General features: G+C 49.3%; 1 protein-coding gene across 1 annotated transcript in view; it reads left to right on the top strand.

Moving 5' to 3' along the window:
- Cht7 (chitinase 7) overlaps positions 1–26,922 on the top strand; it is a 32,022-nt gene extending 5,100 nt beyond the window's left edge. The window contains exons 2-16 of the mRNA XM_011141238.3: positions 19,450–19,531; positions 20,315–20,475; positions 21,291–21,528; positions 21,722–21,901; positions 22,162–22,285; positions 22,732–23,041; positions 23,310–23,736; positions 23,939–24,156; positions 24,264–24,418; positions 24,619–24,759; positions 25,515–25,662; positions 25,737–25,922; positions 26,132–26,254; positions 26,319–26,520; positions 26,627–26,922. Of these exons, the coding sequence (XP_011139540.1) occupies positions 19,450–19,531; positions 20,315–20,475; positions 21,291–21,528; positions 21,722–21,901; positions 22,162–22,285; positions 22,732–23,041; positions 23,310–23,736; positions 23,939–24,156; positions 24,264–24,418; positions 24,619–24,759; positions 25,515–25,662; positions 25,737–25,922; positions 26,132–26,254; positions 26,319–26,520; positions 26,627–26,835 (2,904 nt within the window). The 3' untranslated portion in view covers positions 26,836–26,922. The remainder of the gene's footprint in view (positions 1–19,449; positions 19,532–20,314; positions 20,476–21,290; positions 21,529–21,721; positions 21,902–22,161; positions 22,286–22,731; positions 23,042–23,309; positions 23,737–23,938; positions 24,157–24,263; positions 24,419–24,618; positions 24,760–25,514; positions 25,663–25,736; positions 25,923–26,131; positions 26,255–26,318; positions 26,521–26,626) is intronic.

Genomic DNA, 26,922 nt, shown 5'->3' with positions numbered 1-26,922 from the left:
TGAGGCTGTCTTCTATTGATTAAAGATCGAAACGTTAAATACCGTTCTCACGGTTTTTCGTGTTCTTCGCGTTCGCGGAAATGAAAAATATCTACCAGAGGAAACATGTGATTCGGAGAAATGATAATATCTCCCGGCATGTGTGTCCAGTTACTCGGTATGTTTCTACTCGCGAGGCGATGCGCGCAGATTTGAAATACCTTCCGCCGGAAATGAGGTGAAAGGGCGGGCGGGGAGATCGCCTCTGGAATATAAAGTCGCACGGCGGAGGAATGCCGCGCGGACGATGAGACGTGATGAAAAAGAGGGAAAAGAAAGAGAGAAGAGGAGGACGACGGGAAGCGTATCCAGGCCACCCACGAGCACATCACGGATTTATCGTGTTTTCCGCGCAGGAAGCGCGGTTGGAAATTTCATAAGCGTGAACGCGCATAACGTCTAAAATCCGGCGGAGACGAGGTGAAAGGAAGACTCGAAGACGAATTGAGATTAGAAGCGAGGGAAGAGCGCGCGTGTGGTGGAGTAGATGCTTGTAAAAAGCTAGAAAATATTGCGCTTTACGCGGGGTGTAAATTTCGCGACGCCACGAGGTATTTCCTGCGGGAGCCGTGGAAATTGCGCGAGCGAGCGGAATGAAACGTCGAGAACTTGGCGGAGTGACTCTCGGCGAGTGAAAAAAGATCCTAGGGAGGAGGGGGAGGAAACGAGAACGCGTGACAAGGGGAAAGTAATGATCGGCGAGTGGAGAGACATGATTTGTGGAAAAGGGGTATTTAAATTTGAGAGAGGACGAAATAAGTTCAAATAAATATTTAAACATACATATATCCGTTTAAATATTCATTCAAATTTGTTTCGTTTTCTCTCAAACACACACACATATATATATATATAAATAGCGGCGGAAACGTACTACAAATTCGTAAAAATTGCTCACGAAGAATTTATGCGTTTCATCTTCAACAAATCTGATAAATTATACAATTCGTGGGATCTCAGCTGGGAGCAGTCCGAGAAACGACGAAGAGCCGGCCGTAACTTTGACGCGGAATAAAAGAATTAACATACGCGGCCATTCCCCGGGAATTATGAAAGTGGGAGTCCTCCGTGATGATATATTATTATTGTATGCGTGTGCGTGGGCAACCATTTCGCTATATATAATAGCGTTATATATAATAGCGAAATAGCGGCGACACAAGTGCGGCTCTGTACCTAGAATGAGAGAGAAAAAGGATAAAGCGCCGTGGAAACGACCGTTCAATTGCGCAGCCCACAACTTCAGCTGCTTTCCAACGTAACCTACATACGCTCGCTTATATCTGTCTAAAGAAAATGAAACCCCTGTAACCTTCTTATTAGTACGCATCCGCGGGACGTGCGGGAGACGGGCCGATTAGTTGACAAATGAAAATTTCTCCGTTTCACAAAAAAGTACCGGGAGAGGAAGGCGGAAACCGCGACAATATGACAGATTTGTCTCGGCATGCGCGTCGATATTAAACGCACTTGAGAAGCGACGGCTGTTCTCCAGTGGTTTTCGGATTACGAATCAGGCAGGTTGCTCAATCGCTATAAATAGGCTCGCGCTCGCGTGTAATCACAGAGACCTGAAAAATTGACTTGCTTAGCGGCGGGGAGACGCCGGGGGAGATGAATAATAATTTCAATTGACGAGCGCTCTTCGCGAGCTGAGCGAGCTGAGCGAAAGAAATGGGAAGCGGGCAAGAGAGCGTCTCTCCTGCACGGATCAGCAATGTGTCTCGTAGCAGGAAACCAGTGGAAGTTTCATAAGCGCGCGACACCGCCGCGCGCGGTCCCAATAACCCCTCCGGCGGAAGTCAGGTGAAAACGGTTCGCGGACGTGCGTAGCGTGAAAACGAGTCGATACACGCGCGCATCTACCTGCGTACGACGACACACCTAAGCGCCGAGTGTACATCTGCACGCAATTTCGAAGCGTTTCTGCTCGTCAAACACATGATCGTTGACGGTTCGACACCTCGAACATCGTTTCGGCAGATGTCCTTTTTCTCGTACGGCCAAGTGGCAACAGGATACTGAGCGAAAACGAGAGTAAAGTATACTCGCCATTCAGCAATTGTAGATATAAAATAATACAGCTGTGAAAGAAGATATCGGAGAGAGAGAGGAAGATGGAAAAAGATTAAAATAATTTTATTGGTTAGCAACGGTAAATATAAATCGGGGCAAACGTGTGAAGTAAAAGGGGTCATCGAGAGAAAAAGGAAGACGGCAGAATTAATACAGTAGTGGATAATTTAATATTAACACATATACACGCGGCGATAATTTACAACATAAATGCGCTTCACGGTGCACTTTCGTCGCGGGTTTCGATACACCGGCGAAAGTGTCAGTCCCATCACTACCTGGACGCACGCACCGACTCGGCGGCCGAGTCTGGTCCGCTCCGGCAAGAGCGGATTTTTTTGCTCGGAGCCGGGTCGTTTCCAGGTTAAAACGCGTCCAGACGCGCGGTCCCCGGCAAACAGGTTGCCCTTATGTAAGCCCGGACACGGGTGCGGTGTAGAGCGCCGTTGCGTCGTGCCGTGTCGATGCGGCGACCAAGATTCTGGAAGTGGCGCGCGGCTGTGAATGTTTCAATGTCAAAGGATACCTGGCAGGCCGGTCCGTGTCTCGCGGCCGAAGGATGTTGCAGGGTGTGATCGGCCGCTCAAAGGATGTAATCCTGTTCCGATGTCGAAAGCTGCTCGCGGTCGAGCGTATGCGAGCCAGTAGGTCGGCCGGGAGATGGAACTGACGTGCGAACGCGAGATGTACGTCGACAAATGCGTCTGCGTCTCAATCCCGGTATGAAGAGGGAGGAGGAGGAGGGGGGGGGGGGTAATCGTTTAATTTAATCGGCGAGTACAGCAACGGCAAAGGAGGCGAACGTTTGCGAAATATTGGGTCGCGCTCGACGAAGCCTCCCCGGAAGCGCGTCTGTGTCCCGATAAATTTTCTTACGAAAGTATTACTCGGATATATCGATAATATCTCGCGCGTCATTCAAGGTTAATTAACTTGGAAAGTGAAATTCGACGGTACGTGCTGTTCTTTATATATATATATTTTTTCTCAGATTGCCCAATGCGCCGCACGCCGTAAGTGTCAGGCGTTGTTTCCCTCGCGTTATTCTTGCAGCATCGCGTCGTCCACACCGCGCACACGGAATAACGAGCGTGCGTCGCCTTTGTTTTGCAAGACGATACGTGCGCAACGAATGCGAAAAATGAAGTCGCGCGTGGAAAATCAACGCCTGTATCCCGACGATATCCCAATGACTCACGACGTTCGGGGAGATTCGTGCGAAACAAAAACTGCAGCGATCGAAAGAAGAGCCTGAAAGATTGCTGCAAGCATCGAAAGTTGAAAGATTACTCGAAATTAAAATTCATCACGCGCGAAATTACTTCTTGCGTTGTAATATTTTCTACCGTGAGAGTTTCTACTGCATCGCGTAAAATGATCGCGTCGTCACGTCACATAATCGACACACGAGTCGATGTTGATAAACTGTGTTAGACAAGTTGTGTCTTAGACGCAATATAGTTGACTTATCGGCCTGATTTCGCGTACTAAAGTCCGTCGAACTTTATCCAAAAATTAGGCTCGCCACGTTCGCCCGCGAACGGTAGACTTTTTTTCCACCCTAAGTGGGTCATTTCGAAATTAAAATTCGTTACGCGTTTAAACGTGGGAGACGTGTCCGCGAATATGCGCGAGCGCGCGCGAGGTGGTTTTCTTATATAAGTTCCGATATAACTTACTTTCTTCCAAATATAGTCGCGAAAGACAGCGCTCGCTCCCGCTGGCTCGAATTTCAATGTCAGCAGATTATGATATATCAATCGAAATATCAGCGCGCGCGCGCGCGCGGATATACAATTTACATTAGAAAGCGGCTCGCGTGCGACGCACGGACCGTCCCGAATGTCGGTCTGTTTCTCCTACTGTCGTAGAAAACATTCAATAACCGATACCTTTCATTCATCTCGCGTGACGCCGCGCAAAATCAAGAGCTAATTTGACTTAATATCCCAGCGATTCCGCTCGCTCGAAATTCCGAGGGATCTTCCCGTCCCTTCCAAACTCGAAGTCGCGCAAGAAAAAGTGCCCGAGACAACGGAGGAACGTAACAGCGATACACGAAGAGAGCTTCCGCGCATCTGGTAGAGAAGGAAAAAGAGAAGTAATGAATTCCATCCCACAAAGTGTTCTCGCAGCCGACAAGCTCCTTCCGCGTCAATGTTTCCCACGTTTAATATGTTCGAGGCGCTCGCTGTGTGTTCAAACGCCAGGACGAGTTCTGTCCACGCGGGAGAAAAATCGCCGAGAATCAGCGCGTTTCGTCTAGCCGCGAGAGATACGCGAGAGAGCGCGGTTCTTCGTATCGCGTTCTGAGCATCGTGAGATGAGAAAGAGGAATCGGTCTTCGACCGATAGCGGGCTGCAATAATGCGCGATGTGTGGCAATGCGTTTTTACACTAATTAGACGACGTTGCAGTGAGCTCCGCAGCAGCGAGTGAGCGAGCGACTAGAAAAGTTGCCACCGCGGAATGGAAAAGCGGCGAAACCGCGCTCGTGCTGAAATGGTGTTACCGAACCAAGCCGATGCAGCCACGAACGGTGCGTGCACGATAAACGCGCTCGGAGATGCACGTTTCGTCAACAGTTCCGTCGCGGCGCCTTCGTTTAATCCTTGAAACCTTTTAGAAGGAAATCACGCTAGTGCTATCATGGTTGAAATTTCATCCCAGTAACATATTCTTCTTACTTTAGAAATAAAAAGGTTAAATTGTAATTAAATGTTTTATTATTATTGCACATTAAAGAATTTAACATTTAATAAGATCGGAACACAATTCGTATACGGGGTGAAATTTCATCCACGATAGCCTTTAAGGATTAACACTGGGTGTGTGTATACCAAATTTAATTTGGAATTTATCGCAGCGTATTTGTATAGCCAGCGACGTCATGATTGGAGTGGATTCTCTGGTAATCTCATAGCGATGTTTGCTACTGAGAATGATACGTCATACATTTTGTTTCGATAACTCGAGCATCACATAGAGAAAAATATCATTTTATTGCTGAGAAAAACGCTTACTTGGTTTATTTTATTATTATTATTATTATTATTATTTTTGTTATTTGTTATTTTATTTTTATTTCATTTGCTCATTACTCTGTATTCAAAAATAGAATTTATCCTCTTCTCAAGGATACTACGTGAAATTTATATTCTGTGCAGAGAACAAGCCGGTTCTCTTTATTTCATAATTTATTTTTCTTGTTTTAATTTAATATTCTTGAGTAAATCTGATGTTTATGATGAACTTGTGTGATAGAGATTTGCGAATGTAAAAAGCTATCAAATCCTTGAAACGAGTAGCATTTACTTGCGAATGCATCCGTTTATGTGTTTTAGTTTTAGTGAATAATGATATTACTATTGAATTGAGAAGATTTATTCCAATTACTGCGTTGATGAATAATTCTATCAACACGAATTTTCTTCCGCGTGCTAATTAGTGTCAAACCGATGTATCTTAATCGGCTTCTTGAGATCGCGGATGACGAACGCAATTAACCGATGCCGTCTATCCTGGCGCTGTTAATTACTTTTATCGCGTAATCGGCGATGTATTCGCCGAAATCGCGCGGCTACACTCGCAGGCGTCGATCGCGTGAATGTAATTGCACTTGACAGTGTTGGAGATAGCCTAAGATTGCTAAACTAATTTGTACGAGTGCTTAGACGCCGCGGAGGAAAGGATATTTTTATTCCGGCAATGAGTGCCCCGTCTAAGATATCTCCAAGACAAGGCGAGAACGGCGACACGTAATGACGTGTGTGTAACGTCTTGTGTGTAAATGTCGTGGGACGGGACTATTCCCGCGGGTTTGACGAGATAAATTAACGCAGATTTGCGATCTGACGGAAGGTTGTTAAGCCGCAAATGATCGCAGCGGCGCGAAATAATGCCGCGATTGATTGTTCGAGGCATCGAAGAACCCGTTGTTGAAGAACTCCAAAATGATCGAAGATGATCGAATGGAGCTGTCGTTCGACTGCGTGTTTTTATCTCAGAAATGAGTAGAGAATTACTGTCGGCATAAATCTTCAAGAAGGAAAATCGATTGGAATACGTATTGGAATACGAATAAAACAGGATACGAGACTCTAGTCCACTTGTTGGTGCTTCCAAGGATACGTAAGGACGCCCCAAGGTACGTTAGATTGCGGGAAATGAGAATTACCTTGATCAATAGATGATTGCGCTGAAATGACGTCCGGAAGAAAGTCGCAATTTGACTGGAATGAGAAGAATCGCAGTCGCGGGATTAAAATCATAAGTCCAACGGCGGGTATCACCAGGAACATCCGCGACTCTTCGAGATGATCCGAGATTGTGAAAATGATTACGATCAGAGACAATTCGAAGCGAAAGCGAAGTTGGACTCACTGCGGTATAGCTCGTCCGCACGCTAATCGAATTCGAAGCGCAGGACGCGAAACTTGGTCGTCGTTGCCGTCGAAGCGTCACGGTCTTATTGTCGCAGAGCGATCCCGCGAAACCTATTTATTTTCTCTTGTTCTTTTAAAAAAATCCCATGAAGCTCCGCCGTTCAAGTTCGCGCGCTAAAGGGTCGCGCGATCATCCTTAGGTCCCCAGGACGAAAGTCGCACGAATGAGCGAAATAAATCCGGAAGTACACGTGTCACGCGTGTCTAGCGTCATTTGTTTCTTTTGTTTTTTGTGTATTTGATCCTACGTAGTATGTATGTATGTATGTATCTTTGCGAAGAACGGCGTTTAAATGTTTGCAGGCATCGCGCAACGTCACCGCGAAGCACTGTTTAATTAGAAAGTTTCCCGAAGAAGCGGGGAACAAATTGTCGAGCCATGAGAAACGTTAAGAATATAGATTGTACTTCGGGAAAGTTCGGCGTAACCATTGAAACGTACGAACTAACGGAAATGATTAGAGGAATAATAGATAGTTTCTTTTTCACCGCCGCGCCGGCGCTTTCACCCGAACCGCGCGCGGGTTAAACGTTAATTGGCTGTTAATGAGCGCGAGCCCTCTCCGCCGCCTTCGAGCGCTCGTAAAATAGTTTAACGCGTGCCCGTCATTTATATATTTGTTCCTGAACGACTGGAGGACAGAGGCGCGACGTTACGCCACGTCGTGGCGTATTACATACATGACGATTCGCGTTCTAATTGCACGATAGGACGAGCGGTGAAGCGGGAAATGAGGAAACCGCGTGGAAAAACGGCCGATGCGAACGATAGCGGAAGCACCCGGAGCGTGCGGCGAAATTTAGAAGCCGCTGCAAGACACGAGAGACACGAAAGCGCCATATTTCTTTTCCGACATCTTGATAACGCAAGAAGACGCAGCGCTTGTTGCGTCTACTTGCGCTCGATAATGCGCGCAGCGCTTATTTTCTTCAGTAACGCACAATCTGCGAACGAATAAATAATAAAAAAATAAATAAAATTTTCTGTCGATACAATTGCGATTTCAAAGCGCCCTCTTTTCTCTTTTCCAACGTTTTTCCTCATTTCTGCTCTCAAGAACAGAACTTGATCGCACTTGAGGCGGGTTGGTCCAAATTTAAAGGACCAGCGTCGATATTTATATATCGACGAGCTGAGATTTCACGCGAAACGGCATAGCGGCACGTGCGTGCGAGTCCAATCAACGAAGATACATCATTTGCATACGGGAATGAACGCGACGGATCACGGCGCGGTAACTAATAATGACGAGTCTAAGATCAAGCGCAACAGAGGCGGCTTTTATCTTCCACGTCCCGGGCTTTCACCCGATTCCAGGTTAAGCGTTAATTAGAGGCTAATAAATCTGCGCTTTAAAGTCCCGTAAGAACATTCCAAGCGCGCGCAAAATTCAAATTTGGGTGAAAGTCGAGAGATACGAGCGCGCTGGCGGCCGGGCGGCCGCTGGGGGATTGCCGCTAATTGGGCGACAATGAAGCTCCGGCCGCTTCAGGAATCGCAGAATCTCCTCTCTCGCCCTCACGCTTCGCACGGCGCGTTTTTCCACGATAACGTATACAAGCGCGACAGGCAATTTTATATAACAGAGCCGTCACACCGCGAAACGTATTCCGCCGACAGCTCACCGCGGAATTGCGAGATGCGAGATAAGGCGAGAGAACACGCGCAAACTGGGCACGGTTGTCGAGCCGGCCGCGAGTTTGTTACGAGGATACGCGTGTAAATTGCCTGCCGGCGCGGCGGCCTAATAGAGAAGAGACAGCGATCGATCGGTCGATCGTCATATCGTCGTCGTCGAGATTCGCGCGTCGCCAGCGCTCGCCGAAAAGAAATCACGACGCGCGAAGGTGAGGCGTTCCTAAGGTCGCGGCGGCCGAAGCGAAACCGAGAGTCACGTCTCATTAAAGTACCGCACGCCTCTTCCACGCGCGCGTACGGCACTTCTAGTAATTGTTACATCAGCGGTGCAGCGCGCGCAAATTACCGTTAGTGCTTCCAGCGCGGCGCGGCGCGGGAGCGCCTCGGCTCCGCGAGTTTTCATAATCGAGCCGACGCGCGACGTGAATTATTGCCCGGCTCGGCCGTAAAACTCCATGACGGACGTCGCCGTCGCTCAGGACGAATCAGGTTGCGATTTACATTTCATTACCGCGCGCGCCTCTGCGATCTGAGCACGCCGAGCACGGATTATCGGCGTCGGGAGGCGATCACGTTTTCGCGAAGGCGAATGCATGCGACATATTAGAACAAAGCAAATTGCACGTGGGGAGGGGGGAGGAGTGCCTTGAAGGGAAAATATATAAAGATCGAAACTAATTTTTCGGTCGGTGCTAACGACGGATTTCCCAACTTTGAAAAAGAACGTTCTTCTTTCAGTGTGAAAATATGCAGATTAGTACATGTTATTAGATTGCAGTATTTTCTCCGTCGGTGCACTGAAAGGAAAATAGAAAGTTCTCGTTGATGATGGATCCGAAGAAGTACCGGAAGTTGCTAATTTTATCTATAAAAAATGAACATTTCCTTTCAATCGCGCAATACAATTCGTTTTCTGTTTCATTTGACGAGCAGGCCGAGAGGCAGTCTAATGTGCGATTACGCAGGACGTGATAATTTTTCGCAGACCGGCCGACCCGAAGTAGATTTCCGATGTCTCCTGAGGCGCCTCGTGTCACGAATAATCGTTTCACCGCGAACTTTCGTGCCGTTTCAATAAACCCGGATTGCATTCTATCACGGTTGTCGCGGCGGATGTTAATGCATTATTGATCGGCCTCGTTTGGGATTCGAAGGATCGATCGATCGAGAGGCGGCTGATCGCCGCGTAACGCGAGTGGACACACTTGTCGATGAAATTTCTGCTTTGACCTGTTAGACAAGTTGCGGCGGGAGAAATTAACGCGCCGCCGAGCGGTGGAGATTCGCGAAAGTTAGGAAGAGGGGAAAAAATGCTTTACACTTTTTTGCGCGGCGGCGGCGGCGATGGCGACGACGGCGGCATTCGTCCCGAATGCGCGCGAGCGCGAGTTGCGCGGAATAACGAGCCGTGCAAATCGAGCTTCGTGCTTCTCCGCTCGATACGCGCGTCCAATAATGCCGATCTTTTTCCGACTCGGCTTGCAAAAACTGCAATCACAGCGCGAGTATGTAACGGCTCGCCGTGTCACGACGCGTTGGAAACGCGCCGAGGGCGGCCACGCTGAAAAAGAATGGAGAGCGCGAAGTGGAAAAGGAGCGCAAGGCTTTCGAGAGCCGTGCGCGAAGGAGGTAAACGTAAAGCGGCGGCGAGGAGGGAAGCCGCGAGCCTGGGCGTTCACTACGAGAGTAATGCAATGTGAAATGTACCTCGGCGACCCGCAAGAATCTGACGGCGAGCGGGAAAGCTCGAAAGCAAGACGAGAGCGACGGAGATGGACGCGGAAGAAGCCTCAGGAAGACTCGCGGAAAAATGAGCCCTCGCGAAAAGGAGCAAATTTTATCCCCCTGCCCTGCAAAGTAAGAACACGAGAAATGGAACTGTTCGTCGCTCGAGAGGGAGAGAGAGAGAGAGAGAGAGAGAGAGAGAGAGAGAGAGAGAGATCCATGTTTGTTCAATTTTCTCCGGAAGATCTCATTGTTATCGACATGATGGAGATCTCGTCGAATACACAAACGCACAGCCGACAGTTATGCGTGATGTGCGATGGGAGAGCAGATGTTATTTCCGATAGATCCTACGGCTTCTCTTCATCTTCACTTTGACCTGTTAACTAGCGCTTTGGTCTCGCAGCGCGAGAAGGTGCCTACCGAAGTCGAGAGGAAGGCGATCGAGCGCCTCGGGCTTACAATCGCTGACGAGGTGATTGCATTAACGGCAATCTCGCTCGCTTATGACCGCACAGCGGAAACGTTCGTATTCAGCGCAAGAGGTCGACGACGGCAATTCAATGAGGAACGCGCGCGAGCGGAGGTTCCGGAATTCGAGCGGGAGTAAGAAAGCGTCGCGGAAAATGACGAAGCTGTGCGCGTAAACTCGCGGAATACTGAGCGGGAAACTGAGCGGGCGGGAAGAACGGCTGAGAATCGTGGCTGTTGCGACGACGCGAATACTCGACGCTGAGAGAAATTCGGCTGGAGACTCGCCGAGACTCGCTGGCGTTTGAAGAGCTCGAAGACGCTCGACTCGGCGGAATGAGACGCACTAGGAAAAAAAATTTAGTATCTCTAACAAAACTGTTTGGTCGAAGCATTTTTTAATAGCAACCAAATATCTTGTTTTGTATAACAAAATATATTTAGTTGTCTCAACTAAACTTTGTTCTCTGAACCAAATGATTGTATTCTTAGACTTTGTAAGTAAAAATTAAGCATTTTAGTAATTTCATCCACAACAATTACATAATAACGAAATATTATTTTACAATACATATACTAAAATAATACCCAATGGATACTCTTTTGTCTTACCGTGCACTAAAATTTAGATTTTATATATTAAGAAAAAATTATAGTATTTTTAGCAAAATTCATTTAGCTAAAGCTTTTTGGTTGCTATAACAAAAGTATTACGTTTATACGAACAAACCGTAGTCAGTACAAGATACTTGTTCGCAGGAACTAAACAGTTTTGTCGGGCATATTTTAACCAAATTATTTTGTTGTTACAACAAAATTTTGGTTCACGCAACAATACATTTTTCCTAGTGCGCGAGAAGCCGGACGAGGCACGCGGATCTCGGCTAAACGAAATCGCATCTCCGGCATTTCGACGGAGATAACAGTTACGCGCGACTCCTCGCCGCGCCACTTTCTTCGGCGATGAAACCATCACTCCGTGTAAACAACGGACCGCGAACGGTGTTGCGGTGTGTGCCGATGCGGCATCGCGCAGCGACCGCGCGTCTCAGTCGGATGCTGTGAAAATTACGAGCCGTCATTAGCGCAAATGTTCCAGGAGGTTGAAGTGTGTCGTATCTCAGGCCTGCCCACGGCGAGCGCGGCCGCAAGGGCAGCGAAGTTATAACCGCAGGCGCAGGCTGAATGAGAGCGCTCGAGTGTAAACCAGGTAAATGTAACGAGCAACGTGGCACGAACGGTGAAGAAAGCTCCGGCCGGCCGGGAATGCGCCTCGTCGCGCATCTCGCGACTCGCGCTTCCACGCATTTGTTGTTATTGTTGTTCGTCGTCGTCGCTGTGCGTAAAGTCGTGCGTGAGTCACGCGCTGGACGTCGGATTACCCGATTGAATACGCTACCACCGAAGAAAATCACGTCCATGCTGTCATGGGTGAAATTTCATCCCTATATTATTCTTTTATTTGAAAAATAAAAATACTGTCAAACTGATGCTGACGTGTGGCTTGGCTCGCTAATAAATGCGCGGCGTTTCGGCCGCACATATAGATAGGCAACAGCAGCTGCCGCGCTCTGCGCGGTGACAGCTGCGGGATGCAACGCGCTCGGGAGATGAATTAATAACGCGCGGTCGTTCGCTGTGCTGATAAAAAGAGCGCGCGCGCGCGCGCTCAATGAGAGAGAGAGAGAGAGAGAGAGAGAGGGGAGGGGGATCGACAATAACGCGTATCGAGAGGCGATAATCGCAACGTGGGTTTCCGCGTCGGTCGAAGAAAAGGGAAAACGCGCATTGTGACCGATTACCGTGCCGCGTCTCACGCATAATCGTCAGCGTAATTGCATTCCCCCCCCCTGCCTCCCCCCGCGCCTTAATGGACGACGTTGAGAATCGATTTCTCTCGCTCCGCCGGTGAATCAACAATTAGACGGCGGGCGCGTACCTTTACGCGGCGGGCAACTTTCGAAAATCCCCAAGTTCGCGTACGCAGGCGCAGCGTCAGTGAAATTTTCACGGATGGACGGCAGCGCTGATCTAGAATCCGCCGCAAAATCGACCAGCAGGACTCGCCGCCTGCATCCTGCCGCGATTCTCGGCGGCCGCGACGGCGAGACCGAGACGGAAAGAGGACGAGCGCGGCGGCCGACTCGCGAATCCTGCCGCCGGTCTTCACGCCGCCGTCGCAGCAACTTTTCGCGATCCGACTTCGACTTCGAAAAACTTGTCGTCTCTTTTCTTCTCCCTTCCTCTCGCCGCTTCGACAATTTGTTGCCGCGTTTCATCGAATATCGCCGCGCTGCTCCGCGCGAGCGTTCCATTCGCGGCATATTTTATTAGCCGATGAATCTTCGGCGATGCCGTGCATCACGACCGGCTCGCAGTAGAGAGAGGTCAAAGAAACTCGAGACGGAGACAGAGAAAGAGAGAGATTTATACACCTGGAGATTTTAATTAGATAGCCGCGGTCGTATCGGATTATCCAAACGAGCGGCGGCATCGCGCGACTGAGAGCGGACCACGAAATTGCATTAATCGGTCGGTCGCGCCGACTCGGAAACGGACGGAATATCTGCGCGATTGATCACTCCACTTACGGCCGACACATTTGACAAAAGTAACGCGTGCGCGTTCACGTGATCGAGCTAACGAGCGAGCGAGCGAGTGAGCGAGCGAGCGAGTGAGCGCTTTCACTCGACGGATATGAATATCGAACGCTCCACGGAACGCCGTAAGAAGCGCCGCGCCGTAAAGATAAATCCGCGCCGCGACTTTTCTATATGAAGCAGAGCTCGAAGTCGCTTTTATCGCGACGAAGATTCACCCAGCGTGCATCACGAGAGGAAAGCCGCTCTCAGCAGCCGCGTTTCTCCCGACCGATCGTCGTCGCGTCTCGTCGTCTCTTCTCCCCTCCGCCTAGAAGAAGAGACCTCGAGGAAATGCGATACACCGCGAGCATCCGTAAATCGAGATTTATGCCGGATGGAAGCTCTCGGCGTGCTCGCGACCGTCGAGAGACCGGGGATGCCAGCCGGTGAGCTCGAACGCGCAGCCGGGGGGGCCGGGCCGGGAAAGGGCAGGAGGACGAACTAGTGTGGTAGTAGCGGCGATAATAGTGGTAATGGTACCGGCGGATAGTAGGCGGTACGACGTAGGGAATGTTAGAAATGATCATCCTGCCAAGTCACGGATACTTGACTGGCTATATAACACGACGGAGTTGTGCACCGTGGCGCGATAGGGGGGCCGTTCTAAAAGTCCGGCATAGAAATCTCTCGGTCCGCTCTCTCTCGGCCAGCCACCGGTCGCGCTACGCGATGCACCGCGCGTCGCATCGCGTAGCGTCGCGTCGCGGCGCTGCAGGGCGAGAGAGAGAAAGAGAGCCGCATGCAGATCCCCGAGAACGCGCTCTCGTCGAGAGATCGCGAAGAAACTGGAGACTCAGCCGCGATATACATACAATAGACTCGCTGAGGAGCCTTTAGAGCCGGTTAGGTGTTCCAGCTTCTTGTTAATTAACTTTTTGTAACTAAGTCAAATGATAGTTAAATCATATGTCCGTCTTCGTTTAAATTGCAGAGAGAACAAAGATAAACGATTGATTTAGCTATCAGTTTAATTTATCAACAAGTTGGAACAACCGGCCCATAGCCCTTTGCCTCAAGGCGGACGGAGAGGTTGTCAGATTTGTAAGTTGGTGGGAAAGCCACGGGCGAAAATTTTGATGAGCGAGGAAAAAGGGTGAAGTGCGTCCGTTATCTTTCTGAATGTGTCAATTTTTGGCTGATTATATTATACATTTTATACATGTGTTTTATTTATGTGTCACTAGGTAGTGATTAAGTTATTATAGCAGCGTATCTGACGAGCAAAAGAAAATTCCAAAGGGCAAATAGCGTCCTTCGGCAAGACATGACAATTTTTGCTAAAAGGAAGGACAATCTTTTCCACACTAGGAAAAATGTATTGTTACGTGAACCAAAATTTTGTTGTAATTACAAGATAATTTGGTTAAAATATGCCCAACAAAACTGTTTAGTTCCTGTAAACAAATATCTTGTGTTTGATTACGGTTTGTTCGTATAACGTAATACTTTTGTTATACCAACTAAAAAGCTTTAACTATATGAATTTTGTTAAAAATACTATAATTTTTTTCTTAATATATAAAATCTAAATTTTAATGCACAGAAAGACAAAATAGTATCCATTGGGCATTATTTTAGTTTATGTAAAATAATATTTCGTTATTATGTAATTTTTATGAATAAAATAACTAAGATGCTTAATTTTTATATATGAAGTCAAAGAACAAAAACATTTGGTCCAGAGAACAAAGCAGAAAAATATATATTTGTTGAAACAACTAAATATATTTTGTTATATAAAACAAGATATTTGGTTGCTGTTAAAAAATGCCTCAACTAAACAGTTTTGTTAGAGATAGTAAATTATTTTTCCTAGTCCAAATGTCATCTGGAAATCCTATCTGAGACTACTGCCTCAAGTCGCATTTCGTATATTCCGGCTTGTCTTAAGTTCATTTTCGTGAACGAAGCGAATGATTCGTACAGTGTCTGAAGCTAAACTTTGGACGACCTCGGCTGTAAGATTCGGCTATGGCTTACCCGAGACTTTAGCGTCATTTCCGGCGAGAAGTTTCCCCTGCGCCGCGGGAGATCGTGACGCTTAAGACGCGATTCACAATGGCTGCTGTGGCGGTCAACCTCTGACCTTTCGCTCCAAGTCATAGACACGATTTTTGGCAAGAAGCATTGCTGCCAGAAATCGCGCCAAGTCGCTTGAAGTTTAGAAGAATCGTGACTTGTGTGACCGAAACAAAGTCGCGGAATTTAGATCGAGATTTGACGATTTACTCTCAGACACCGTGATTTTCGTTTCTTCACGATCGCACGATGTGATACGTAACCGGACTAGCCTTGTCGCAACCTTTCGCCTTAATAGGCGATTAAAAATCACACGCCACTCGAAGTCGTCGTTCAAGGAGATATCGCCATTCGTTACACTTACATCGCACTCGTCGCGATTCTTAGAGAAAATCGCATCGCGAGTTTCATATCTAGACGCGAGTGTAGGGCGACGTTAATCTCCGCCGCGCGTCCGTTTTATTAATCGACTAATATGAGCGAGCCAACGACGGCAGCGGGTCGGCAGCTCGGAAGTATAACGTGGAGTCGTTCTCACGTTCTCAAGAGCGACGGGCGTTTTACGGCGACACCGCCGCAACAATGAGCGGAGAGGTGAAGAAAGGAGCAGAAGGGGGCCGGAGCTAATTTTTCGTACGACGCGACACAATTGCGCAGCAAAATCCGGAGCGGGCAGCACGGCGAATGTGGAGCGGCTCCGTTGTTCTCGTGTTACTCTCGGCCGTTCGCTCGCTCGCTCGGGTTCGCGACCGAGGTCGACCTCCTCGTAACGGAAGATGAATGATGCTTAGAGACACGTGTGTTGGGATACACAGAAAGCGGCTCGTGCACGACGCGAGAGAGCGAGAGATTTGAATGGCAGATCCGCGGCGTGATCAGTTCGACAACAGCACCTTCTTCAGTCGAGAGAGAGAGAGAGAGAGAGAGAGAGACGTCTCTCTCGAGGAGCGCTAATTGCGAGCGTGATGGATCCTTGGGAGCGAAGTATGCTTCTCTAGATCTCATCTCTCATTTAAATTCGAGCGGTCCTCACAGAGCGTTCACCGGGAAGACTGGTTTTTTTCTTCCCGGTGTGGGCGATTCGTATCGATAGAAGGATTATACGTGTTAAGAGAGCGCTTAATAAAGCCAGTTAACTCGCACACACAGACGCGCGTTCGTGGTCTAAAGTGAAATCGGAACAGAATGATTAAGAAGATAATTGCGTTTTCACTTTATCGCAGCCATCAATGTCACAAAGTGTAAATTACAAGCTCGTTACCGTTACTCGATGCCTCCCCGGGGACGGCGGTCCTCCTCTTCGCTGGACGTGTTCTAAGTCGCTGCGAGATAATTCGCCGTGTTTAGAGCCGCGGCTCGCATCTTAAACTCGGCGAAAGGCCGCATCAGCCGCGTATAGAAGAAACCTCAAGTGACACGAGCGTCGTATAAGCCGGATATAAAGGCCGATAAAGCTCGCCGGCCAATAAAGTCGCTCTCGATAAAGCCGCGCCGCGCACCGCGAAAAGAAGTTTCACCTCCTCAGGAACGGGTCTCCGGCTGGCGTCCCCGGCATAAAAGCGGGGAACCGCCGCGGCGCTCCACGCTGCGAATATCATTAAGTGTCGCCGTGTCGCGTAATGATATTCAGCGGTTCTCCACGCTGCTCGCGAGGTTCACGAGGTTAAGAACTTTCCAGGCTCGTGGCCGGAATGGCCGATCGCGCGCACGCCACTTTTGCGAGAAGAAGCGGAGGAAGTAGAGGAAGAAAGAACAACGAAGAAGAAGGAGAGAGAGAGAGAGAGAGAGAGAGAGAGAAGGAGAAGAGATACCGCTCGTCTCTCTCTCTCTCTCTCTCTCTCTCACTCTCTTTCACGAGGTGCCGGTCGGCCATGGCCTCGAAAAAAAAGTGCCCGAGTCCCGCTTTCCTGCCGTTTGCAATAATAATTAATACGAGCGAGGACGACCGCTCCTCGCCGGCGCATTACCTCTCTCGCGGATAGAACACGCGGATCTATCCGTCTCTAAAGAGAAAAGAGCAAAGGGCAGAGAGAACGAGAAAAAAAGAGACGCGATGGAGCGCTATTTCCATCCGCGATCTCACGCGCCAGGGAACACCGGCAGCGAAAACACAATTAGCGTGCGAACAATCCGGCAATCTCGTCCTTATGACTAAGCGCACCGCGCAGGAGAGGCAATTATTCCGATGAGCGCTGTAAATACCTCGCGTCTCACTTGCAAATTTGAGGCTCCGATCGCGCGCACGTGTGTGTGTGTGTGTGTGTGTGTGTGTGTGTGAGATTGATTTCGTGCTTTAGTGGTTCCATTAGCGCACGAATAGAGAAGGAAGGATTTTCCAGATTAAAAAATCAGGTTTTCAAGCCGTTACGTCGCCGAGGAACGATTACGATTACGACCCGTCGCCGTTTCTCTCTCTCTCTCTCTCTCTCTCTCTCTCTCTCCTTCTCCCGGACCACGATTTTTTTCTGTAATCGGATCCTCGCGCGCTCGCGCACACACCGGTTACCACCTTCGCGGAATGAGTCACGTAATGCACATTGTGGCTGGAAACAACTTTTATCGTTTCTACATGAATGATTTAACGCGTTTATCGCACGGCTTCGAATGCGATAGACGCCATAGAATAATATTACTAACGCGGGCCCGCTTTTTTCAAAGTCGCACGACGGCCGATTAAATAGTCCTCGTGGAATTTCTCGGCGTAGAGCTTGCCTCGAATCGCGACGAAATAAACGATTCCACCTCGCGCGAGCCGAAATCTCTCCTCCGTCGGCCGAATTTTCGGAAAAGCACGCGAGCGTTCGGCAATTTTCCCGGAGCGTTTTCCACGCTCCGTTGGCTGCACTCGTCTCTACGAGCGTCCGTTCGACGTTGCTCGAGTCGAAGCAGCGACGGAGTTTCATAGCTACGCTAACTATTCGTGTTGTGTTCCGACGAATGGATTGTCTGAGCAAACCACTTTCGCCATTTGCATTTCTCGAACGCCAACGAAAATTGCTTCGTATTGAATCGTTAGCCGGCATACGTGTCACCGCGCGACGAGCGAGCGACGTGCGTCGCTTTGTATCACGTGCCTCTTCGCATACTTCAAGAGCCTCGCATTGTATTATTTGCAGTCGTGAAATATTTATTCATGAAAGGAAAACGCCTGGCGACTCGAGCGCCTTCGCATTCTGATCTGTGCTGATAAATTGCGATCGCATTTGCAATCGCGAAAATCAAGAGAATCAAACAGCATTCTCTACGGAGATGGAGATAAGCGAATTAATAATGGTGGAGGGAGTTGTCGCAATTAATAATAATGAAGCAGACTCGTATGCGCCGGAAAATGCGAGAAATGCAGGAAGCGAAATGAGAACAACGAGAACGCGCGAAAATTCTCTCCGGTGTTCTCATTATTTTGCATTTTTCAAGGCTGCATTCGCGTGATCTCTCGTGAAACGCCGTTATTCAGCGAAGTAGCGATCGGCCGACGAAATTCCTGCGATGCCCGACTGCCGATTCATTTCACACCGCTGGAGAAGCCGGTGATCCCTGTTGCCGCTTCTGTAGAACAATCCGCGATCGCACGGTAATTGATTGTCGGAACCGCAAACGACTTTCGCCGCTTATGCCTTTGTCAGGCATCGCGAGTACGAACAAACGGATACGTATTCTAAATTTCTCTCCCCGCCAAGCGCGACGGCAGACGTGAGTACTCGCGACCGGAGAACCGTATCTCGCCGGGTCTTTAACCCCTATCGTGCATAGTTACACGCAAGAAAGAATACGCGCGCGAAGCGAACGGCTTTTCAAGCTGTCGTTGGCGATGCGCGACGAAAACGAAACGCGAGCTGCGCGAGGAAAGAAGCTGTCGTTGCTTGATCAAACTGAAAGAATTCCCTATAATATCTCACGACCGTTCTTCGCCCTGAAAAAGAGAAACGAAATTCAGTAACATCACGAAAGCGTGAGAAAAATCTATCGTCGTCGCTCATTAATAATTCTGCATCCTTCAGGATATCGAATTTTCCTCCGCTGCTTTTCCCCATTCACACACACACACACACACACACACACGTGGAAGGTATAGAGAGCACCAAAAACAGACACACTTTTGTTTTTCATCACAGATATAATCTCGGCAAATGAGTCAGCGGAATATCCTGTTAATTGGACACTCCCCCTCTCCCGCCCCCCCCCCTCCCCCGCCTACTGCGAGTCTAATAATAAACCCCGAGATCGATTTCAGTCGACTCTCGTCGCGGTTTCCCCCGACGATGCTCGAGCGAAGGCGATACGCACGCCGCGAGCCGCCGCGAGCCGGTGCGAGCGAGTGCATTAAACTCACCAAACTCTCGTTGTGCTTAGCTGTTGTTGCCGCGCTATCTCCGCCTTTTCACTTTCTTTTCAGGTATCGACCGGCAGAACCACCTGGAGGCTGCTGCTCGTCTGCTTGGTGGTGCTGCTTCTAGGCCTCCTCCAGCACACCGAAGGTAGCCTGTGATTTGCGCATTCGTTCGTCCGCGGCGGCGGCGTGTCTATCTTTTGTAACGATCGCTCGGCAAATCGTGACGGGCTCGGGCCATTAGCGAGCGATCTGAATTTTTACTCGGCCGGATAAAGGCGCGCGCGCGAGCGTTCGCGGGGGATGACTGGGTGCTTCGTCGTGCCGAAGCTGTGCCGATGATTCATCATCGATCGGCTATCGGCCGATTGATCGGCAACGTGACGCGCGTTGCTTCGCCGCGCGAATTTACGTCAGACATTACGTCAGAACGCGGCCGACGTCGCGGACGGTATCGCGGCTAATTATTTCTTCACCGTTCATTACGTAAATGATCCGCCAATGATCGGTCCCATCGATCTCTATCGGTGAGTCAAAGCGCTCGCGCGCGCTCGCGCGCGCGCGAGAGCAGCCTTGTCAATCGCCGGCAATCGCCGTTGCAGCAGCGCAAGCTCGGCTCTTATACAATGGGCCAAAAAGCGCAAAAGGGCCCGGCCGACGTCGCCGTTGCGCGGCGTTGCGCCATATGCAAAACGGTCCCAGCGTAATCGATTCTAACGGGTGAAAGGCAGCGGCCGCAGAAGTTCCGCGGCAGAATGTAAGCGCGAAATCTTACGCAACGCTGAAATACATATTCGTGCGGGTTGCGCGTTGCGCAATCGGCAGCCGTGGAGGAATCGAACGCGATTACTTTACGTAATTATCCGGCGATTGTTCATCGGTCTCTCTCTCTCGAAGGTGTGTGTGTGTGTGCGTGTGTGTGCTGTCGCAGGTGCGAGGAAGAGATTCCGCAGGCCGACCACTTCCGCGCCGTCGATCTCGAGCGATCAGGAGGTCTCAGCCAGTGTCAACAGGTTCAAGGTCACGCGAAATCGTGTCAGCAACAAGAGCTCGAAGAACGAGCTTCAACCCGGCAAGACCAGCGATTACAAGGTGGGTGAGACGCGCGCGCGCGCGCGCGCGCGTGCTCTCGCGTCGTCGGCGACGAGCGACACGCTGATGACGACGAGAGGCAGTCGCGCGACATGCAAATCGTTTCTCGGAACGTTCGTATTGGTCGCGCGTTAATTACGCGCCTTCGCGCGAGTCGACGGAATCGTCGGTCCCGAGGTTGTTCACTCGCCGCGCCGCGCCGCGCGGATCGGCGCGGCTCATCTGCGCGACGATAGGAAAAAGGAGAGGAAAAAAAGAGAACGGTGAATTAGCGTCGCGAAATTATACCGTGAGATTTCTGCGCGGCGCCTTTGCTGTAATTGATTTAATCGCTCGAATCGACTCCTTGACGCTCGCTCTTTGTGCGCGCTTCTTTTTGCTGCGGCTTTTCTCTCTGCTCGCGGGGACGCGGCACGCAGCGATATTAATCCTCAAAAGTCTACCGTCAGCCCGAGTTAAATTTTCTCGTTATGTTCATAGCAAAGTATAAAGCGAGAATTGACCCTGTTTTGTGTCATAATGTTGTCAATACTGATAGCGCGAATTCATATCTACGATATAAAATTGTCAGGGTGATTACGTTCTTTTTTTTTTTAATACGATAAGAAATTCGCATGGGGTGAAATTTCACCCTTGCCTTGGTAGCCTTGAAGGATTAATCGAGCCTGAGCGTAATCCAACACACTTCGCGCGTCTTCTTGAGAATGATCTCGGCCACTGGAATGTGACTTTATCTGAAAATGGAAAATGTACCGTCGTGCTCGCCGCGTGATGATCCCCCGGCATTAACAACCCCGCGTCCTTTCCGCCCACAGCTCGTGTGCTATTACACGAATTGGTCTCAGTATCGCACGAAGATCGGCAAATTCCTGCCGGAGGACATTCAACCTGACCTCTGCACCCACGTTATCTTCGCCTTCGGATGGCTGAAGAAGAACAAACTGACCAGTTTCGAGTCGAACGACGAGACGAAGGACGGCAAGACCGGCCTGTACGAGAGGGTGGTGAATCTGAAAAAAGCCAACCCGTCCGTGAAGGTGCTGCTCGCGATAGGTAAGCGCGGTCGAAGATCGTCGATTCTCAACGCGCATTACAACTAGATTATCGACGTGGCCCCTATGGTCGTTATTAACCATTATCGACGATAACCACCGGCGATCCTCTCTAACGCCGCCGTACGAAGTCACCGCCGTTATAAAACCACCATGACGTGTCCCCTGTGTTTTGCACATGCGCGCGCGTCCAGGTGGTTGGTCCTTCGGCACGCAGAAGTTCAAGGACGTATCCTCCACGAGATACGCCCGGCAGACCTTCATCTACAGCGCCATACCGTATCTGCGAGACAGGAACTTCGACGGCCTTGACATCGACTGGGAATACCCGAAGGGTGGGGACGACAAGAAAAACTACGTGCTGCTGCTGAAGGGTACGTAGACTCGCGACTCTCAAAGGGCATACACGCGGAATTCCACGCGGCTGGAAATGTCAGAGACGCGCACGTGCGATGCCGATCCTCGATTAAAGGCCGTTAAGGCCCCCGTTGTTTTATTAGCCCGCGGCTGACAGCCGCGGCGCGTTAGACGCGGCGCGCGTGCCGCAGCTGACATTTTCGCCGCACGTTCGTGCGCGTCCATCACGCCGCGCGACTCGCGGGCCCATTTCTCATCGTGTTCGTGCCGCTCGCAGAGCTCCGCGAGGCCTTCGAGGCGGAGGCACAGGAGAGGAAGAAGCCGCGTCTCTTGCTGACCGCTGCGGTGCCGGTCGGGCCTGACAACGTCAAGAGTGGATACGACGTGCCCGCGGTTGCGAGGTACGACACTGTGCGAACTGTCGCGTGGAGGTGCGACAGAGAGATAAGTTCCTAGGTAGATTTGGAGAATTGGTCACAATAGAGGTATATATTCTCTCGGAGGAACTGCAAACCCGTGTCGAGATAACTGAACCGCCGAATCGAACGCTACGGCACTTTTTAGGCTACTTTTTAGGCAGTCTGCGAACATTTCTCAAGAGCTCTTGTCGCTGTTATCTGTCGAAAATTTAACCAAAAGACACCGAAGAAACTTACTTACCGACATAAATTAACATTCAACTTGCGTTAAAATCGCCCTTGCTGCTCACTAGTCGCAAAGGAAACACGGTAGTGCTCTGAATCGAATCGGCACGCTCTGTCGTGCTTCGCGCTCTCGCCCCAATGTCGCGTATCGCGTATGGTACTCTTCATCATTTCAACGTCAATGCTCTTCTTCGCGCGATCAGTTACCTGGACTTCATCAATCTCATGGCCTACGACTTCCACGGCAAGTGGGAGAGAGAAACCGGTCACAACGCCCCGCTGTACGCCTCGTCATTGGACTCGGAGTGGCAGAAACAATTGAGCGTCGACAATGCGGCCACAATGTGGGTCAAGCTCGGCGCGCCGAAAGAAAAGCTCATTATAGGCATGCCCACGTACGGCCGGTCCTTCACCCTTTCGAACCCGGCCAACTTCCGCGTGCACGCCCCGGCCAACGGCGGCGGGAAAGCCGGCGAGTATACCAAGGAGTCTGGTTTTCTCGCCTACTACGAGGTACTTTCCAATCTCGCCTTCGCGGCGAGCTTTTCTATCGAGCGTGTGATAAATTGAGAAAATTTCGAAAATTCTTTCGCCAAGGAGAAGATGCGAGTACGACAAATAGAAATTTATAGAATAAGGAAAAGGGAACACGGGGAATTTCGGGCGAGACCGAACGATCTCAATAGAAAACGCACGCGAGATGCGACAAGTCTCACAAAGCATAAGGATCGCACTCCAATTAAGGTCGCCCGACATTAATCCCATGCCTTCGCGTCTCTAGATTTGCGAAATGTTGCACAACGGCGCCGCTTACGTCTGGGACGACGAGATGAAAGTGCCTTATCTGGTGTACAACGATCAGTGGGTCGGCTTCGACGACGAGAAGTCCACGAGAAACAAGATGCGCTGGCTGAAGAGCAAAGGCTACGGCGGTGCGATGGTGTGGACGGTCGACATGGACGACTTCAACGGCACCGTCTGCGGCGGGAATGTGCGATATCCGCTGATCGGTGCGATGCGCGAGGAACTTAGAGGTATTTCGCGGGGCTCCAGTGCCAAGGATATCGACTGGAGCGCGGTTGCCACCACCATCACGGAGACGATCGTGAAGAAGCCGGAGCCTTACAAAGTCTCCGTCTCGGAAGTCCTCAGTAAATCGAAGAAGCTCCAGAAGTCTACGCAACTCGTGATCAACACTCCGATTCAGGGTACTCCTACGTAATGTAATCGCTGAAGCGGAAATTTCCCTCGTACCGCGCGTGATTGAATGTGCGCGTGATTGAATGTGCGAACATTCTTTCATTCGCGTGATCATCTTCCGAGTATTTAAGACACCGCGATCGAGCAAATTCGTCTACGTAAGTAGAAATTAACTGGGGCGATAGTGAAGGTTTTCTTGCGCGTTGGCAGAGAGAGAAGCACAGACCATTTGCTACCTGACTAATTGGTCGCACAAGAGGCCAGGAATGGGACGATTCAATCCGGAAGACATCGACCCGACTCTCTGCACTCACGTGGTGTACGCGTTCGCCACCTTGAAGGAGCACCTGCTAACCGAAGGGAGCGACAAAGACGCTGAAATGTATCACAGGTTGATCGCACTCCGCGACAAGAATCCGGACATTAAGGTATCCGTCGTTTTGTACTTTCACAGATCTCGCAATATTATTTGCAACATCATCGTTGTCGTCGTTCTCAGCGAGAACAAGGGAGAAACACATGAAAATATTTTCAGATTCTGCTCGCGATCGGAGGGTGGGCGTTTGGCTCGACGCCCTTCAAGGAACTCACCAGCAATACCTTCCGAATGAACCAATTCGTCTACGAGGCTATCGACTTTCTGCGAGAATATAAATTCGACGGATTGGATGTCGACTGGGAATACCCGAGGTGTGTATTTCGCACTTGAATCTCAGAAATTGACTAACGTAAAGTGCTTCTAAAAATATAACACTTTTTTACGATATATATATAATATATCATAAAAATTATATATTAATATATCATAAAAAAACAGGAATATAAATACAATCGCACCTGTTTTTCGTGTTTTCTACCAAAAATGACCTTTCAAAACCTTCCTTTTACAGAGGAGCCGATGACCGAAGCGCCTACGTTAATTTATTGAAAGAACTCAGGCTGGCTTTCGAGGGTGAGGCGAAGAGTTCCGGCCAGCCAAAGTTAATTCTGTCAGCCGCAGTACCTGCCAGTTTTGAAGCCATCGCCGCGGGGTAAATCCATCCCAGACGCGTGATCGTAATTAATGTCGAGCAGGATCCAAATAAGCGCGGCACGAGAAGTTGAAAATCAAACTTCATGTCAACCTCTCCACAAAAAATGAATAGAATATAGAGGAATTCTAGCCTATCAAAGAATTAAAAGCTACATATCATCGAAAAAACATCAAGTTAATGCTATCATGAGTGAAACTTCATCCCAGTATATTTATTTATTTTAGAAATTAGAAAGATCAAGCGAATGCAATTAAATGTTTTATTATTATTGAATATTAGATGAAGTTAAAATATTGGAGAAGTTATTGTTTGCAGCGGATAATTTAAAATTTAATAAATAAAATCAAAATAAAATTCACACATGGGGTGAAATTTCACCTATGGGAGAGTCTTTAACCCTTTGCCAGCACAGCTGGCATGAACGTTTATTTTGGCAACTCGGAATGCCAGCTGTGCTGACATGAAAAAAATTTGAAGATAAAGATCCTTTTTCATAATTTTTTCCAAGAATTTAATTAGTTAAGTAAAATGTAATTAGTTTCGATAAGATGCTTTTCCCAATTAAGAAGCAATCGTAAATTTTTCATGACAAGTTACATTTATAATTGCCGAGTTGGTGGAAGGAAATGTAAAATATTCCTCGAGTGCAAAGAATTAATTATTATTATTATTGAAGATCAGACGAAGTTAGAATATTGGGGAAGTTATTGTTTGCAGCGGTTAAGGATTTAAAAAAGTCCTCATTTTTCCAGATACGACGTCCCCGAGATATCCAAGTATTTAGACTTCATTAACGTGATGGCGTACGATTTCCACGGCCAATGGGAGAGACAAGTCGGTCACAACAGCCCATTGTACCCTCTGGAGAGCGCTACCAGTTATCAAAAGAAGCTGACAGTGGTGGGTATGAAAACGAGGACGTGTGTGCGTTAGGATCAACATGGCCGCGACTATGAGGTTCTCCTCGTTCGTAGGATTACAGCGCGCGCGAGTGGGTGAAGCAAGGAGCGCCGAAGGAGAAGCTCATGATCGGAATGCCCACGTACGGAAGATCCTTCACGCTGGTCGACAAGGAGAAGTTCGACATCGGCGCGCCTGCCTCCGGCGGCGGCGTGGCGGGTAACTTCACCAACGAGTCCGGATTCTTGTCCTACTACGAGGTGCGCTACGATGCCATTCTTTTTTCTTCCATTTTTGAACTTTGTTTTGTCCCAGTAATTTTCGGTAATGTCGGTGACGTGACTTGTGTCGCAGCTGGTTTGCATCAAGTACACACATGCATTCTTTCGCATATTTCATGTTGTACGTTCTCGAAGATCGAAACTCCTTCCCTCAAGTTTCGTGCGACTAACAGTAATCTCTTAAATAGGTCTGCAGCTTCCTGAACGAAGACAACACGACTCTGGTGTGGGATAGCGAGCAGCAAGTACCGTTCGCCTACAGGGACGACCAGTGGGTCGGTTTCGACGACGAGAGGAGTCTCATTAACAAGGTATAGCGAGACATTTGTGCGTTAATACGCATCTTCAGAATCTGAGACTACGTTCGTCTTGCAGATGTCGTGGCTGAAGGAGGAGGGCTTCGGGGGTGTGATGATCTGGTCGGTCGACATGGACGACTTCAGAGGGTCCTGCGGGTCCGGAAGGTATCCGCTGATCAAGGCGATGAAGAAGGAGCTGCAGGGCTACAAGGTCAAGTTGGAATACGACGGTCCTTATGAGAGCACCTCGAGAAACGGAAAGTACACCACCAAGGACCGTAAGTAACCCAGACATATAATTTACATTTTATTGCTCACGACGGAGAGCGCGCTCGCGTGTCGCCGCGAACGAGTCGTCATTTCTTACCCGAATAATCCCCGCAGCGAACGAAGTGATGTGCGACGAGGAGGACAATCATATATCTTACCACGCGGACAAGAACGACTGCACGATGTACTACATGTGCGAGGGCGAGCGCAAGCATCACATGCCCTGTCCCGTGAATCTGGTCTTCAACCCCAACGAGAACGTCTGCGACTGGCCGGAGAATGTCGAGGGCTGCTTGCAGCACACGCAGGCGCCGCCCGTGTAGAAAGAGGCGCGCGAGCAGCGTATAAAATAAAGTGAATTTCTCTCTTCACACACGCGAGCGGGCGCCAAATTGTAAAAAAAAAAAAAA

Source organism: Harpegnathos saltator, unplaced genomic scaffold (assembly GCF_003227715.2).
Source record: "Harpegnathos saltator strain DR-91 unplaced genomic scaffold, Hsal_v8.6 scaffold16, whole genome shotgun sequence".
Taxonomy (NCBI): Eukaryota; Metazoa; Arthropoda; class Insecta; order Hymenoptera; family Formicidae; genus Harpegnathos; species Harpegnathos saltator.
Note: the sequence above shows the minus strand (reverse complement) of the source record. Positions and strands in the feature narration are given on the sequence as shown.